Here is a 17,994-nt window from a genome sequence, read left to right as displayed (position 1 = left end):
AGGAAAATATGTCCCCTGACGCATGACATCAATTATGTCTCACATGCTGACACCAAAGACGTCCCTCCATTCTAGACTGGAGACGAGGACCCAGTGTATAATTTCCAGCCTTTACCTCACAAAAATGACACACGCACAAATCTTTGCAGTGGTTTAAAATGAGATTGTTGGATGTGCATGCATGTCTTAAACTGCGTGTCTCTGTGGTTGTCGTCCCAGTCTTTGGTGATAAACAGTGCAGCCCGGAAGACATGCACTGTGGGAGAGATTGTGAATCTGGTCTCAGCAGACACTCAGAAGCTGATGGACTTCGTGGTCTACTTCAACGCGGTCTGGTTGGCTCCCATTGAAATTGCCCTCTGTCTCTTCTTTCTCTGGCAGGTACGAAGAAACTGAGCTTCTGTTGTCTCATAAAGAACAATACCAGCAACTTTGATATGCTCAGGTTTCATATGCACAACATATTACTGGGAACAGGACATTTTATTCATTGGTCAATATGTGAGCCATCACAGCGAGCTGGTTTTTCTTTTCTAAAATGTATCTTTTGTCACATGCAGAACTAAGAGCTGCAGGAAAGAACTGACAACGAAAAAGATAAACACATGAAATGCAGACAGTGTTTGTTATTTTTTATGAATTCATGTTGTATAATTGCTTTGATTTTGTGTTCAAGTCCCCTCCATGATTACGATGCAGCTGAGTGTAAAACTTTTCCTGCAGTCTGTGAATGCACCTCTCAGGATATCAGCTGGCTGAACAGTGTTTATTGTGCAGAAATATACTGCTAATATGTCGCTTCTGATGGATTACTTATCCCCTCGGCATCTCAAGTATCAGTGTGTTGAGTTGTCCAAGAACGATGTGAACCCACAGGGACTGTGCTGCAGGTTTATTCAGTGTGCAGAGTTCACATTCTTCTCCTTTCCTTCCTGCAGCATCTTGGCCCCTCTGCTTTAGCGGGAATTGCCACTGTCATTCTCATCTTCCCGCTCAACGGATTCATAGCAAAGAAAAGGAGCAAACTGCAGGTAAAGTTTCATTCTGACTTTGGCTGTGATGCCACAGCTGGTTCAGATAGTGGCTGCAGAGCTGTCTGGGTGTTTGGCCTGGATGCTGCATTTTTGCTTGTCCTTTTGATGTCTGCACCATATAATGTGTTTAAACAATGACAGGAAAGAGTAGGCAGCAGCAAGACATCATTTTTCATTTCTTTGGAAAAACTACAGACGTCGTGTAAATTTGAATTCTATTTTCTTTTAACTTGTTCTTGAACGCGGTGACCACATTCCTGGCTTCTTCTTGCAGCTTTGCCATAAAGTTGCTTAATGTAACAAACATTTTAGGGCAATAAATTGTTATTGAAGTGAAAGGGCAGTCAGAGAGTCTGCGCCTCCTCGAAGCCAACAATCCTGGATTTTAAGAACAGTCGCATGTTCGGAGTAAATCCATGCTGGTCTGCAGGAACATTCATCAAGATGACTTGATTTAGTCTCTTAACTTTTGAAAAACTGATCAAATGAACGACATCAGAGGAGAGATGTATAATCTGCACGCTCAACACACCACAATATAAATGTACAAGTAAATATACACATATGTAATGGTGTTTCTGAATATGTTTGACTTCATCATATGACTTCTATGAGACAATTCAAGTCAATTTAATTTATTTATATAGCAGCAAATCACAACATAAGTCATCTCAAGGCGTTCCACAAGGGTAAGGTCTAACCTGACCAACCACCCACCCCCCAACCCCCAGCCCCCCTCAGCAAACACTTAGGCAATAGTCAAAACTCCCTCATGACTTCATTATGAAGTCATTCATGCCAATCAATAACACTGGTCAACACAATTTTTCTTTCCTGGAGCTTTTCAACGGATTTGGGGTAATTTGGGGGCACTTAATTCAAATCTGATGTTAGTTTTTGCCAATCACATCACGGTTTTGATGGCACCATAAACAATATTACAGCTCTTGTTCACATTTTGCAAACCTGGTTTAAAAACTTTGCTTTTGAAGTTGCTTTTGTGCAATTAGTGGCGTCAAACTCGTGAGTGAATGAGCAACTTTTGTGTAATCCATCAATATGGAACATGCAGATTGCAAAAAACCTGATGTGAGAGAGGAAATCTGAGCTCAGATTCAGGTTCAGCACTGCAAAATGACCCTAAACTGGTTCTCAAAGTCCATGCAAAAAGAAAATTTTTTTTTATTTTATTTTATTTATTTATTTATTTATTTTGACCAGTCCATCCATCCATCCATCCATTTTCTTCCGCTTTATCCGGAGTCGGGTCACGGGGGCAGCAGCTCAAGCAAAGCCGCCCAGACCTCCCGATCCAGACACACCTCCCCCAGCTCCTCCGGGGGAACCCCAAGGCATTCCCAAGCCAGCCGAGACATGTAGTCCCTCCAGCGTGTACTCGCGATCTCGTTCTTTCGGTCATGAGCCAAATCTCATGACCATAGGTGAGGATTGGAACGTAGATCGATCGGTACAGCGACCGCATCACTGCAGATGCTGCACCAATCCGTCTATCGATCTCACGCTCCATCCGTCCCTCACTCGTGAACAAGACCCCAAGATACTTAAACTCCTCCACTTGAGGCAAGGACACTCCACCGACCTGAAAAGGGCAAAGCACTTTTTTCCGGTCGAGAACCATGGCCTCGGATTTGGAGGTGCTGATTTTCATCCCGGACGCTTCACACTCGGCTGCAAACCGCCCCAGTGCACGCTGAAGGTCCTGATTTGACGAAGCCAACAGAACCACATCGTCCGCAAACAGCACAGATGAGATTCTGTGGTTCCCAAACCAGACCCCCTCTACACCCTGGCTGCGCCTAGAAATTCTGTCCATAAAAATAATGAACAGAATCAGTGACAAAGGGCAGCCCTGGCGGAGGCCAATGTGCACTGGAAACAGGTTTGACTTACTACCGGCAATGCGAACCAAGCTCCTGCTGCGGACTTACAGAGACCGGATAGCCCTTAGCAAAGGACCCCGGACCCCGTACTCCCGGAGCACTCCCCACAGGGTGTCCCGAGGGACACAGTCGAACGCCTTCTCCAGATCCACAAAACACATGTGGATTGGTTGGGTGAACTCCCATGAACCCTCGAGCACCCGATGGAGTGTGTAGAGCTGGTCCAGTGTGCCGCAACCAGGACGAAAACCACACTGCTCCTCCTGAATCCGAGGGTTGACCATCGGTCGAATTCTCCTCTCCAGTACTCTGGAATAGACCCTACCGGGGAGGCTGAGGAGTGTGATCCCCCTATAGTTGGAACACACCCTCCAGTCCCCCTTCTTAAACAAAGGGACCACCACCCCGGTCTGCCAATCCAGAGGCACTGTCCCCCATCGCCATGCAATGTTGCAGAGGCGTGTCAGCCAAGACAGTCCCACAACATCCAGAGACTTAAGGTACTCAGGACGGATTTCATCCACCCCAGGAGCCTTGCCACCGAGGAGCTTTCTAACCACCTCGGTGACTTCAGCCTGGGTAACGGATGAGTCCGCTTCTGAATCCCCAGTCTCTGCTTCCTCTTCGGAAGATGTGACAATGGGATTGAGGAGATCCTCGAAGTACTCCTTCCACCGCCCGACAATATCCCCAGTCAGGGTCAACAGCTCCCCACCCGCACCGTAAACAGTGCTGGTGGAGAGCTGCTTTCGCCTCCTGAGGCGTCGGACGGTTTGCCAGAATCTATTCGAGGCCGACCGATAGTCCTCCTCCATAGCCTCCCCGAACTCCTCCCAGACCTGAGTTTTTGCCTCTGCGACCGCACGGGCTGCGGCACGCTTGGCCTGCCGGTACCTGTCAGCTGTCTCTGGGGTCCCACCTACCAACAAAGATAAGTAGGACTCCTTCTTCAGCTTGACGGCATCTCTTACTTCCCGTGTCTACCACCGGGTTCGGGGATTGCCGCCGCGACAGGCACCAGAGACCTTGCAACCACAGCTACGAGCGGCCGCATCAACAATGGAGGTGGAGAACATGGTCCACTCGGACTCCATGTCTCCAACCTCCACCGGGATGTGGGAGAAGCTCTCCCAGAGGTGGGAGTTGAAGACCTCGCTGACAGAGGGTTCCGCCAGTCGTTCCCAGCAGACCCTCATGATACGTTTGGGCCTGCCAGGTCTGACCGGCTTCCTCCCCTCCCAGCAGATCCAACTCACCACCAGGTGGTGATCGGTCCACAGCTCTGCCCCTATCTTCACTCGAGTGTCCGAGACACGTGGCCGAAGGTCAGATGATACGACTACAAAGTCGATCATCGACCTGCAGCTCAGGGTGTTCTGGTGCCACGTGCACTTATGGACACCCTTGTGCTCGAACATGGTGTTCGTGATGGACAAACTGTGACTAGCACAGAAGTCCAACAACTGAACACCACTCGGGTTCACATCGGGGAGGCTGTGCCTCCCGATCACCCCCCTCCAGGTCTCACTGTCGCCGCCCACGTGGGCATTGAAATCCCCCAGGAGAACAATGGAGTCCCCAGTCGGAGCGCTATCTAGTACCCCTCCCAGGGATTCCAGGAAGGTCAGGTACTCTGCACTGCTGCTTGGCCCGTAGGCCGAGACAACGGTGACAGACCTGCCCCCGACCCGAAGGCATAGGGACGCGACCCTCTCGTTCACAGGAGTGAACTCCAACACATGGCGACTGAGCTGGGGAGCAATAAGCAATGCGACCCCAGCTCTCCATCTCTCCCCGTGGGCAATGCCAGAAAATGAAGCGCGCAGCCCCTCTCCAGGAATTGGGTACCAGAGCCCAAGCTGTGCGTGGAGATGAACCCGACTATCTCTAGTCGGTATCTCTCAACCTCCCGCACAAGCTCAGGCTCCTTCCCCCCTAGCGAGGTGACATTCCATGTCCCAACAGCCAGGGGCTGTGAGCATGGACCGGGCCGCCAGGCCACCCGCCCTTGATCGCCACCCAATCCTCTCTGCACCTGACCCCCATGGCCCCCTCTGCAGGTGGTGAACCCACAGGAGGGCGGGCCCACGTCGCTCTTTCGGGATGAGCCCGGCCGGGCCCCATGGGCTAAGGCCCGACCACCAGGCGCTCGCGCGCAAGCCCCAACCCCAGGCCTGGCTCCAGGGTGGGGCCCCGGCTCCGCCATACCGGGCGACGTCTTGGTCCTTGATTTTTTATTGGTCATGGAGGTTCTGAACTGCCCTTAGTCTGACCCGTCACCTAGGACCTGTTTGCCTTGGGAGACCCTACAGGGAGCACAAAGCCTCCGACAACATAGCTCCTAGGATCATCTGGGTACGCAAACTCCCCCACCACGATAAGGTGGCAGCTAGAGGGGGAGCGGACCAGTGCTATAGATATTTTACTGATCAATATATGCTTTAGATGATCCATCTCAGCTTCTTGGTGGTTGAAAAATACACAACCCATCAAAAGTTTGGAGATACTTTCCAGTTCAACTGAATGGGAAAATTTGCATTTAAAAAAACAAAAAAGTGTTTTTGGAGCATGTTTTCGTTGACTTTGCCAAGTAAAAAGTCACTGTTTCAGTTTGTCTTCCTCTGGTTGAGACTAATTATTCTACAAGGTCTTAAAACTACAGCTGCCACAAGTTAAGAAAAAAGCAAGTTCTTGCTCTGCTGGTTTTGACTGACCTGTAAATGTGTTAACTTGGTCAACAGGAGGTTCAAATGAAGTTCATGGATGGTCGCATCAAACTGATGAACGAGATCCTGAATGGGATAAAGATCTTGAAGTTTTATGCCTGGGAGAAGGCCTTCCTCGAGCAGGTTTTGGGCTACAGAGAAAAGGAACTGAAGGCCCTGAAGAAGTCACAGATCCTTTATTCCATCTCCATTGCATCCTTCAACTCCTCGTCTTTCCTGGTGAGTTCACAGACACGAAGGAGCTCTTGGATGCGTTGACTTGTGCATAGGGACGGTAACATTTAGCTTCTTTCTTGCACCAGATTGCCTTTGCCATGTTTGGAGTCTACGTCATGCTTAATGAGAAGAACGTCCTGGATGCCCAGAAGGTTTTTGTCTCTATGGCACTGATCAACATCCTGAAGACCCCCCTGAGTCAGCTTCCATTTGCAATAAGCACGAGTATGCAGGTAATTGCTTGCAGATGAAGAACATTGAGAAGATACGTGGGTCAGATGGTTAACAGTGTGGCTGTGTTTCAGGCTGTGGTTTCACTGAGACGTCTGGGAAAGTACCTGTGCTCTGAGGAACTGAAGGTGGACAATGTCTCAAAGGCACCACTGAATGCTGGTAGGAACTCCACCCATTAATAATCCATTAATGTGAACGTATCGATCCATTAGATATCTGAACTAACTGTTCAACGACTTCCGTAATTCAGTTTCCGTGCAGACATCATAGGCTGTCATGATCAGTAGAAGGAGGCCACTGGGTTTAGATGTTTGTGTGTGTGGAGCACCGCTGCCTTGTATGGATCATGTGCACTGCCATTTACTGGGTCCCGAGACGGGATAATTATTGGGTCCTTCCATTTATCGGTTAAACATAAATCACAGCAAGAATTCAGACACACGATTCATAAAACATGCACTCGTCTGTCTGTGATCTGTCGACACGTCCTGAGACAGCTCGTGAAATGGTAACAAGTCTGTAATTTGTCTGATTAAGGAAATTCACTTGTAATTACGCCCAGCAGTCTGACGAGCGGCTTTAGGGGGGATTTTTGTTCTGACAGCTTGTTTATTGCTCCCTTTGGGAAAAAACTCCATGTGCCGTCTTCAGCGTGTGTTCATGTTTTTCTTTGCTCAGATGGGGAAGATGTGGAGATAGAAAATGGCACCTTCAGCTGGTCTTCAGAGGGCCCGCCGTGTCTTAAAAGGTAGGAAAGATCTAAAATGTAAAGAAGAACTATCTCGGGTAAAGTCAAGGCTTGAAGGATGGTTCACTTCTTCCATGTCAGGATCAATGTTCGGGTGCAACGGGGTTCCCTCGTCGCTGTGGTAGGACACGTGGGGAGTGGGAAGTCATCTTTGCTGTCCGCCATGCTCGGGGAAACAGAGAAGAGGAGCGGCAGTGTGACTGTGAAGGTAACAACCTGATGTTAACTTTGTTGGTGAAGTTCTTGTTATGCCTTAAAGACCTTAATGACTCCTCCAAATGACTCCATCATTCTCTAATCAGCTGGTTTGCTATAAACCCTCTGAAGTGGGCGTGTCTCCACCCATAACAAACAAGGTGCTGAAACAATTTGACGAGACAAACCAGAACTATGAAGCTGAAATTTCAAATCCACTTCCTGCAGCTTCTGTCAGTATTTCTACATTTAATAAAAAACACATAACTTTCTTTTTAACCATTTTGGACAAAGGGCCATCAGACTAATGACATCAAGATTCACGCTCAGTGCACCATCTGATGAATCTCTAAAAACCTGTCTGGTCTTGGTAAGTTGGACTTTCTGATTGAGTCTCTGCAGCCCTCACCCCCCACCTCCACCCCAGGAGTCCCCAAAAGGGAACAAAATGCAATTTTCACACTGTTCAATTTATTGCAGAAAAACGGTTCCATAACCTTTTCTCTAATTTGGCATTAAGATTGTTTTGAACTCAGACAAAAAAAAAAATCTCATTGTCCTCAAATCCTTATAAAGGGACCAACCCCACCCCCCCACCCCACCCCGCCCCAAAAGGGCCCATATGATTCCTTGTGTCATTGTTTCACCTACACATAGATTTTCATTGACTTTTAATCATAAATGCGATTTTCCTCATATCTGGTAAAAATTCCTCTTTCTTTGTCCAAAGGATTTCAGGGTCTCAACCTTGTTTTTTATAATTTAGGGTCCTGGTGCTTCCTGTCGCACTTCATGGTTGTAAGACATGAACACTAACCTGTGACCTAAAGTAATGACGAGATGTCTGAGTCTGGTCTGCTTGAGGTTTCTTCCTCAAATCATCAGAGGGAGTTTTTTCTTACCACTGTCACCTGTGTGTTTGCTCTGGGGGTTAGTAAAGTTAGACCTTACTTGTATGAAGCGCCTTGAGGCAGCTTTGTTGTGATTTGGCGCTATATAAATGGAAATAAATTGAACTGAAATTGATGCCTTTAAAACCAGGTCTCTTTGGCGGATCCTTGGGTACCAATGGAATGACTTTGTGTAAAATGAATGGTTACTTTCTGCTGCATTTTACCTGCCTTGGCATCCAAGCTCCAACACGGTTCCAGTGGCATGTGCTCCCAGATCAGATCTGACCTGACCTTTGCTGTGTTTTCACAGGGTTCTGTGGCATATGTACCTCAGCAGGCCTGGATTCAGAACGCTACAGTCCAAGACAACATCATATTTGGACGTGAAAACCTGAAGACGTGGTACCACCGTGTGCTGGAGTCCTGTGCTCTGCTACCAGACCTGGACATCTTACCTGCTGGGGATGCAACAGAAATTGGAGAGAAGGTCAGAAAATCATTACATTTATCATCTCAGACTGTACATTCACAGTGCAAACTTCCACCACCTTCCTCAACACAGGGGGCCAATCAGGAGACTGATTTCCTATTCCTATTTGTGATGTCATAAAGCAAGAATTGTTGAGTTTTTAGTCTGCAAACAGACATGATCACATGAGAGACTGCATGTGTTATTGCTGCCTCAGCCAGCCTGGTTGGATTCAAACCCAGAACATTCTTCCTATGATAGTAAGTAAAGTAAGTCCCTTCGGCTGCTCCCTTGTTTGCACTTGGGGTCGCCACAGCAAATCCAAGGTGGATCTGCATGTTGAATTGGCACAAGTTTTACGCCGGATGCCCTTCCTGACGCAACTCCACATTACATGGAGAAATGTGGCAGGGGTGGGATTTGAACCCGGAACCTTATGAACTGAAACCAAGCGCATTAACCACTTGCCACCACCCCTGCTGGTAACCTTCTTCCTATGATGAAAAGCACAATCCTGCCTGCTATTGAACCCTCATCTCAGCTCTTCCCCTCTCAAACTGGTATTAGCTGTGCAACAGTGCCTCCTAGTGAAGAAACTGAACACGCATCATGGGACTATATCTAAATGTTAGGATGAGAGAATCAGCATCCAGATCTAGAATATCCCCCAAATCTAATCAGTTATTCCTCATACCAAAACCTGTAGACCAATTCAAAAAGTTCTATGGGAAAGTTGTGTGTCTTACGTGCACTGTTCATGAGAGTCGAAAGAGAAAGTTATGTAAAATATCTCCAAATGTTTTTGCTTTCGTTTCTTTCCAACCTCTGAGCTGGTTGTGAACCTGTTGGATCTTTATCGTCCCTGCAGGGACTGAACCTGTCTGGTGGGCAGAAGCAGAGGGTGAGCCTGGCTCGGGCTGTCTACAGAAAAGCTGACGTGTACTTACTCGATGATCCGCTGTCGGCTGTCGATGCTCACGTGGGTCAGCATATCTTTGACAAAGTCATCGGTCCAAAAGGAGTCCTAAGAGACAAGGTAAGACATGGTGCCAATTAACCTGTTGCTATGGAACTAACTATAGTTTTACAGGACTTTTGTTATTCTGATCAAATTATAAACTAGAGTCTGACCAATATGGATTTTTAGGGGGCCAATATTGGGAAGTAAAACATTTATGATACTGTTATATATACCTTAAAATGATTGATTGTTGGTGTTTGCTTTGATGTTGCTTGATGTTTTACAGTGTAAACATGAACTTTATTATGAATAACTACAAATCAATAACCAACCAATGTACATCACGCTGCCTCCACTGGAATTGGCATTGAGCATGTCACATCTCTCAGCATTTGCGTAAAATAGACTTCTCATGTATTTTGGCCCCGCCTACATGATAGGATAGCAGCCACTTGTCTCTTGTTGCAGTAAAATGCCAAATCTGATTGAAAATGATTGGCAGCTGGTCGCTTTGCCTCTGTCTCTTGAAGCTAATATGATCAAAGGGTGATGGGGGCCCCGGCCCTGCTTGACAGCATTAAAACAATGCTGTTGGACAAACTATGTAAGGACACCATTTCAACAGCTGAAGTGTTTTCTGCATTGTTTATTCAATAAACTAAAAGTTTTCATATCAGCATAAATAACGCAGACACTAATATGTTCGTGAAAGGCTCATAATGAGTTGACCGGTATATCAGTCAGGTTCTATTATAAACCATTACTGATCTGAACAAAGCCTCAGGTTTGCATCAGATTATTCTTGCTTCTTATTTTCCTGACTTCTTTGGATTATCTGTCCAGACCCGTATCCTGGTGACGCATGGGATGAGCTTCCTGCCACAAGCTGAACTCATCCTCGTCCTGGTGGATGGAGAAATCACAGAAAGCGGCTCCTACCAGGAGCTCCTTAGCCGCCACGGGGCTTTTGCAGATTTCATCCACACGTTTGCCAGCACAGAACGCAAAGAAAGCGCCATACAGAGAGGTGAAGGGTCATTTCCAACATCCAGAGCAAAATGTAGTTCTTATAGTACTGATGAGTACAAAGGTATACAGGACATCTTTTGTAAAAAAAAAAATATATAAATATTTCTTTAATAGCTGGTTCCAGGAGGTCCAATGCTCGACTCAGCATGGTTGACTTCATGCCATGTTCCAGAGACCTGTCCCAGGAGCAGCTCATTGGGTATGTGAAGACAGTCTATGATACAGATACTTAGGAAGCTTGACATTCCAAGTATCCTCTTACAAACTGACTTCTGGCTTCTGAATGTTCCCCAGAGCTGACAGCACCAACACCAACCTGCAGAGTATGGAGCCCGTGTCTGAAATGAACCAAGAACAGGTACCTGCGGACTTGGGCAAGCTAACGCAGGCTGACAAGGCTTGCACTGGAAGGGTAAATTAAAACAGTCATTTTGTCAGGCTTCAAGCACGCGTCTCTTTTTGTTAAAAAATAAAAACATATTCACATGTTTAACTTCCTTTATGTGACAGGTGAGGTTGGACATGTACAAGAAGTACTTTAAGACGATCGGCTTGGCCCTCATCATCCCTATAGTCTTCCTGTATGCCTTCCAGCAAGGTGCCTCACTGGCATACAACTACTGGCTCAGCATGTGGGCTGATGACCCCATTATTAATGGGACCCAGATTGATACGGACCTCAAACTAAGTGTCTTTGGTGCCCTGGGTTTTGCACAAGGTAAGAAAATAGTAATTCAAGTCATAGGTCTTCAAAGTGGTTGTCCCTCTATCGATCACCAAACAGGGTCATTCAGTTGAGCAGTAGTGGATGACAAGAGGTCTGCATACTGGTGACTTGGTAAGGTCACCTCATGCCCAAGGGATTAGCTGGCTGTGGTTTCCTGGGTGGATGTGGCCTTAATTATCTTAGTGTGGAAAGAAAGCACTGGATGGACAGAGACAGGAAGACTAGCTCAATTGAGAGACTTCTCTCAACTGAGTTGGGAGTATTCAGCAGGAGCGCTGTTCCCTCACCAAGGAAATCAAGGCATCTTCAGACAGTCATCAAGCAGACAGCAGCTAAAGAGCCACTTGTGGACAAAATGACCTTAATGACTCTACTTGGAAACAGTAATATCATCTTCAGCTGTTCACCCAGATGACTCTTTTTGACTATCAGTGACGACTTTGTCCATGAACTTATGTTGATGGTCTACTGAAGAAGCCGTTTGGTTGTCTGGAGAAACATCTTGAAGTCCAGCTGCTTTCAACTCATCTTCTAGATATCTTTTGAGGCGGCAATAGCTCATTTGGTACAGCGAGTTGTCTTATGACCGAAGGGTCGGCGGTTTGAATCCGCCTCCCAACCAGTCAAAAATCTGTATATTGCCATTGTGTCCTTGGGCAAGACTCTTAACCCACCTTGCCTATGTATGAATGAGGTGGTGGTCGGAGGGGCCGTAGGGGCAGAGTGTCAGTTTGCCCCAGGGCAGCTGTGGTTATGGTTGTAGCTCACCACCACCAGTGTGTGAGTGAATTAATAATGTAATAATTGTAAAGTGCTTTGGGTGTCTTGAAAAGTGTCTCTACAAATCCAACTCATTATTTTGCAGTTTGAGGAGCTTTATTTGCTCAAACGTCTTTACTTTTCTCTTCAGGTATCGCTATCTTTGGTACGACTGTAGCCATCTCGATTTGTGGCATCATAGCCTCTCGCCACCTGCATATGGACCTGCTGAACAATGTGCTGCATTCTCCGATGTCATTCTTCGAGAGCACGCCCAGTGGCAACCTACTCAACCGCTTTGCCAAAGAGATTGACGCCATTGATTGCATGGTGCCTGACGGCTTGAAGATGATGCTGAGTTACGTCTTTAAACTCATGGAGGTCTGCATCATCGTGCTGATGGCCACACCTTTTGCAGCCGTGATCATCCTCCCTCTGGCTTTTCTCTACGCGTTTGTCCAGGTACAGTTTCTCACCACGGATGACTTTCACCTGTTTGTTTTCTCTGAGCACATCATTTCTGGGTGTTATTGGAAGTAAAAGTCCTGAAATCCAAAATCAACCATGCTGACTTTCTGTTCTGCCTGCTGACAGAGATGTTACGCACATTCACTATGAATCATGGGAAAACCCTGAGCTCTCCCTGTCATTGCTCCTTGTTTCATTAAAGCTGATGTTTTACTTTTCCACTGTGGGCTGCAGAGCTTTTATGTCGCCACATCCTGTCAGCTGCGGAGGCTGGAAGCTGTAAGCCGCTCGCCCATCTACACTCACTTCAATGAGACCGTGCAGGGCGCCAGCGTCATCCGGGCCTTTGGCGAGCAGTCCAGGTTCATTCTGCAGGCCAATGAGAGGGTAGATTTCAACCAGACCTCCTACTTCCCCAGATTTGTGGCCACCCGGTGAGATGATATGTTATTATAGACTTTAATTTCATTCATATCAACATTTTCTCAGATTACTGTTTTTTAAAGGATGGTTTATTTGCATCGTCTGGCAAAACACTTTCTGGCTTTTCGTAAATCCAGGCAGTGGGATGAAATGTTGGATTTCACCTGATAAATCCTTGATCCATCCACAGGTGGCTGGCGGTCAATCTGGAGTTTGTGGGCAACGGCGTCGTCTTAGCTGCAGCCATTCTCTCTGTAATGGGAAAAAACACACTGAGTCCAGGCATCGTGGGTTTGGCTGTGTCACACTCACTCCAGGTAACAGACTCTGCACACACACACACACACACACACACACACACACACACACACACACACACACACACACACACACACACACACACAGAAACCAGTGCTGCGGAGTCAACTGTTCAGACATGAAAATGATGACGGTACTTTTGGTGGCGGCCCACCTCTGCTGCAGCGTCATCATGTTCAAGTCCTGGACTCAGCGACCGTTGCTGCATGACTCCGCCCCGTCCCTCTGCTCTTCAGCAAAATCTTCAACTGCAGTCTCAATAACAGCATTTTAATTGCCATTTCTTTGAAATGTATCTGCTGCCTGAAGCAGCCTGCTGGATTTCTAAACATCAGTCACTTGATTCATCTCTTTGTCAGAAGCCTGCTGTGCATGACTTTAAAAAATGTTTTCTTCATTATTTCATGTTTTATATATGTTTGTGTGTGTGTCCAGCTGGATTATTTATTTTGACTCGGCTTTGCGTTGGATGTTGCAGGTGACTGCGATCTTGAGCTGGATCGTGAGATCGTGGACGGACGTAGAAAACAACATTGTTTCCGTGGAGAGGGTCAATGAGTACGTGGACACGCCCAAAGAGGTCAGCATCTCCACTGCACAGACACACGGTGAGTTTCACTACAACGCGCTAAAATCCATCACTAAGTAAATCCTGGCATGCTCACACAGGCCAGCTGGACCGTGGAGGGCAGCTCGCTGCCTCTGGCCTGGCCCCAGAGAGGCACCATCGAGTTCCAGGACTACGGACTGCAGTACCGCAAAGGTCTGGAACTGGCTCTGAAAGGCATTACCTTACGTATTCATGAAAAGGAGAAGGTGAGTGCAAGATCTAAAAACAACTGTTGGCGTGTTTTTTGCTGGTGGTTAACATTTGAAACAAATATTTTCTAGGTTGGAATTGTGGGTCGGACCGGAGCTGGGAAGTCCACGCTCGCCCTTGGGATCTTCAGGGTTTTAGAAGCAGCAAAGGGAAAGATCCTCATAGATGGAGTCAACATTGCTGACATTGGGCTCCATGACCTCCGGTCACGGGTTACCATCATTCCTCAGGTATGAACAGACAGTGAGGTCTGGCCTTTCCCACATCAGGAGCTTTCTCAAAATCAAACACATAATCAGACTAATGCCAAACTGTCCTCTCTACCAGGACCCTGTGCTCTTCTCAGGCTCCCTCCGGATGAACCTTGACCCCTTTGATACATACACAGATGAGGAGGTGTGGAGTTCTTTGGAGCTTGCGCATCTCAAGAACTTTGTCTCCAATCTGCCAGACAAGCTCAACCATGAATGTTCAGAGGGCGGAGAAAACCTCAGGTACAAAATGATGCAGTGACATAGACATCAATATTATATTTAGTGATGTCAAACTGGAAGCCTGCGGGCCGGATGAGGTCCACAAACTGTAAGATTATGGCCCCGGCTGTTCCTTATCATTTAACAGTAGAAATACTTCTGTCAGTACCACGAAAAGCTATTTAACTGATCGACTACATTAAATGTTTTTAAAAACAATTAAACTACTAAACATAGCATGAAAACTATATGAGATGTTTATTAAAACATGCATGAAATGAACCTTAATTTAGAGTTAAAATGCATAAAATTTCCGCTTTACAGACTTCTGAACGGTCCAAGTTGGGCTGATTCAAAACCTGCCAACACCTCTTGAGACCTAGTCTGGTTCATCGCAAACATCTTCAACACTCAATAAATGTCTAATCCATGATCTTCATCTTTCTTCTGGAACTTGCAGTCTGGGGCAGCGCCAGCTTGTGTGCCTGGCCAGAGCCTTACTAAGGAAAACCAAGATCCTGGTTCTGGATGAGGCTACAGCTGCTGTGGACTTGGAGACAGACACACTCATCCAGTCAACAATCCGCACACAGTTTGAGGACTGCACAGTCCTGACTATCGCTCACCGTCTCAACACCATCCTGGACTACACCAGGTAGGTCCCAGAGCACCTGTGCCACATAATTACCACACACTTTCTACAGTCTACATAATCCACTAAACCAGGGGTGGCCAAGTTCGGTCCTCGAGAGCCACCTTCCTGACACTCTTAGTTGTCTCCCTGCTCCAACACACCTGAATCCAATGAAAGGCTCATTAAAAGTCTGCTAACGAGTCTTTCATTGGATTCAGGTGTGTTGGAGCAGGGAGACAACTAAGAGTGTCAGGAAGGTGGCTCTCGAGGACCGAACTTGGCCACCCCTGCACTAAACAATTTTGGGTGTATAAGATGCAAATTTCCCACCTCCCCACAGCCTGCAAATGCTGCCCCTGCTGATGGTCAGTCCCACTACACCAGCTCCAACTGGGGAAAGGTGCATGGTATATATAATCATCACTCCCTAATATCACAAGCAAGCATCTGCAGGGCTTGATGAGGTCACAGCTTAGATGCCAAACTCAAACTATATTCTGCTGCTGCAATAAAAATGCTTCACCGTGAATTATCTGACTGAAGTCCAGTTCTCTGCTTACCTTAGCCTCACTGTCCTCCTCTGTTTCTGGTGTTCATTACAAATCGACTGCTGAGGAGCAACTGGGTCTTGCAGATCAAGCGCTTTGTAATGATGGTTTCACTTGTTTACTGATTACAACAATTGGTGTACTGAGTTCAGTGATGTTATTTAGCCAGTTAGCGTCTGCTTACTGCAGCAGTATTTGTGCTCTATAATGTGCAGATTAAATTGATTTTTGTCCCGAGCAAAAAGATGTCCCTTGAAACATCTAAAAGTAGGGCCTAGGTTGGAAAAGGTCACACGTTTCCTTTAACCGCATGCTAATCACCAGATTAAACCTTTTTTTGTTTTGTTGTTTCACAGGGTGATTGTTATGGACCGAGGTCACATCTCAGAAATGGACTCTCCAGCCAACCTCATCGCTCAGAGAGGACAGTTCTACCGAATGTGCCGGGAATCCGGGCTGGTCTAGCCCGGCCCCTGGAACCCCGGTGTAAAGACAAGGCACCTTAATGGAGCGAGACTCTTCCGAACAAATCAGCCATTCCAGAGCTTTTGCGTGGCAGCTTCAAACTCCTCTCCATCAGGGCATTTCCTCCTTACAACCCATGTGCAGGTTTTAAACACAGAAAAAGACATTTTGCATTAAAATAATAAATGAAATAAAGAAGCTACAGGGGATTTTTGAGAGTCTGCAAGAAATAACGAAGTGGAGCCAGTTTGTTCCATGAAGGGTTGAAGCTGAGGTCTGGACTGAAAGAGGAGCACAAACTTGAGTGATCATCTTGTTGAATGGCAGCAAAAGTATTTTTGTAGTTTTAAGAGTTAATAAAGCACATGATGTTTGTTTGTTCGATGTTTTCTCAGGCTTAAATGTTGATGTTTACTTTGGATACAAAAAATAGTCATTTTTATGAATTGGTTGAACATTGTCTTGGTTTTTTCCTGAAACTGGAAGAGAAAATATTCTGACACACTAACCTTGGAGCTGCCCGTCCACGCCGGCAGCGTTGAGGTTTTCACAGCCATCAGAATCTGAGCCTGCGGGAGCCGATTTGGACTTTTTATATGTCAGGGGGAAAAAAGAAAGAGGAAAACATTGACATGAGCCAAGACATTGTTTATTTCTGTCAGCGTAAACACACCAGAAGCATCCCTTCAGACCTTTGTGGTCGTTTTTAACCTGACGCCTGTCGTGCAAACCACCATGAATGAGGAGAATGTGTCTTGAAAACAGTGGTGATAAATCTGAGTGAGACTTTGTCACCACACGTCTCAGGCCGTGCACACAAAAAACACCCAGAGAGCTCCGGATTGTTGTTTTGGTGCTGACATGACGGGCTGTAAATAACGTCCATGTGGAACTTTGCTCTCAGTTCAAAGAACTCCATGAACTTTTCAAAGAGAAGAAGCATTTCCTATTTTTGTCTTACTGGTTTAGACAATATATATTCTATGAGAAGGCTGAGAATTTATTTATGTCCTATGAGAAAATGTATTAAGTGTCCTTAAACCTCTGAGGATTGTATTTATACTTTTTATAATAAGCTTGTTCATTTTCACTGACTTTACTGTTGATGTCTGTTCTGTACATCATGCTGGACAATAAAAACTGATTTAAATTGATGCTTCAGTTTGTTTGTGTGTGAGAGGAACATCAGAATGCATTTATTAAATCTGTACCTGCAAGAAGATCAATGTAGCTGGTGTAGTAATTATATGAAGTTATTACATCCACACTACATGATTTATTGTAGCAGGAAAGTTTTCAGTTTAGTGCTGTATTATGTCTTTATTATCAAATTAATATTACATTTTTGTGTGAAACCTTGTAAATTGATGAAACATTGTAAATTGCAACACTGGACAAATAATTTAATAATACTGAAATTTTATTACTTTAATCACAAAATTTCTGAGGGAAGTAGCGATATTATTATTATTATTATTATTATTATAATAACAGGAGTCATCACTGCTCACAGGAGCTGTAGTTGTGACTGTAGTAATAGCAGTAATAGTATTGTATCATTAGTTACTACTAACTGTAGTATCCCCCCCCTGTCTGTTGTATACTTGTCTCAAGTCCTGTATTTCTGGGTGCTATTTGTTTGTTTGTTGTTATCTTGTTTACATAGACATCTGTGCCCCAGTATGATTAGTCCCTAGGCTTATCCTTATGGAGGTTTATTTGTTTGTTTATTTTTGTTTTTTACTTATGGATTAATGCCTAAATTTCACTTTGTGAGATTAATAAACTTTTATGTTATTATTAGTAGTAGGAGTAGTAGTAGGAGTAGGAGTAGTAGCAGTTTTTCGTTATTGTAGTAGTAGTATTAATATATATCTACAACTATAAGCAACAGGTTTATCACCACTTCCCACAGCAGCAGGTAGGCAAGGTTCTTAAAAGTGGGCATCCATC

General features: G+C 45.7%; 1 protein-coding gene across 1 annotated transcript in view; it reads left to right on the top strand.

Annotated features, from left to right (window-relative positions):
• abcc6a (ATP-binding cassette, sub-family C (CFTR/MRP), member 6a) overlaps positions 1–17,196 on the top strand; it is a 46,567-nt gene extending 29,371 nt beyond the window's left edge. The window contains exons 10-31 of the mRNA XM_034187870.1: positions 220–381; positions 939–1,031; positions 5,677–5,880; positions 5,964–6,110; positions 6,183–6,270; positions 6,790–6,859; positions 6,941–7,067; positions 8,258–8,434; positions 9,285–9,452; positions 10,221–10,404; positions 10,521–10,605; positions 10,701–10,818; positions 10,917–11,124; positions 12,044–12,354; positions 12,595–12,794; positions 12,974–13,100; positions 13,580–13,681; positions 13,771–13,917; positions 13,993–14,151; positions 14,249–14,415; positions 14,855–15,049; positions 15,933–17,196. Coding sequence (XP_034043761.1) covers positions 220–381; positions 939–1,031; positions 5,677–5,880; positions 5,964–6,110; positions 6,183–6,270; positions 6,790–6,859; positions 6,941–7,067; positions 8,258–8,434; positions 9,285–9,452; positions 10,221–10,404; positions 10,521–10,605; positions 10,701–10,818; positions 10,917–11,124; positions 12,044–12,354; positions 12,595–12,794; positions 12,974–13,100; positions 13,580–13,681; positions 13,771–13,917; positions 13,993–14,151; positions 14,249–14,415; positions 14,855–15,049; positions 15,933–16,041 — 3,348 coding nt within the window. The 3' untranslated portion in view covers positions 16,042–17,196. The remainder of the gene's footprint in view (positions 1–219; positions 382–938; positions 1,032–5,676; positions 5,881–5,963; positions 6,111–6,182; positions 6,271–6,789; positions 6,860–6,940; positions 7,068–8,257; positions 8,435–9,284; positions 9,453–10,220; positions 10,405–10,520; positions 10,606–10,700; positions 10,819–10,916; positions 11,125–12,043; positions 12,355–12,594; positions 12,795–12,973; positions 13,101–13,579; positions 13,682–13,770; positions 13,918–13,992; positions 14,152–14,248; positions 14,416–14,854; positions 15,050–15,932) is intronic.
• The last annotated feature ends 798 nt before the right edge of the window (positions 17,197–17,994 follow it).

The sequence above is a fragment of the Thalassophryne amazonica genome, chromosome 15 (genome assembly GCF_902500255.1).
Source record: "Thalassophryne amazonica chromosome 15, fThaAma1.1, whole genome shotgun sequence".
Classification (NCBI taxonomy): domain Eukaryota; kingdom Metazoa; phylum Chordata; class Actinopteri; order Batrachoidiformes; family Batrachoididae; genus Thalassophryne; species Thalassophryne amazonica.
The sequence above is the reverse complement of the archived record's forward strand: the minus strand, read 5'-3'. Positions and strand labels throughout refer to the sequence as shown.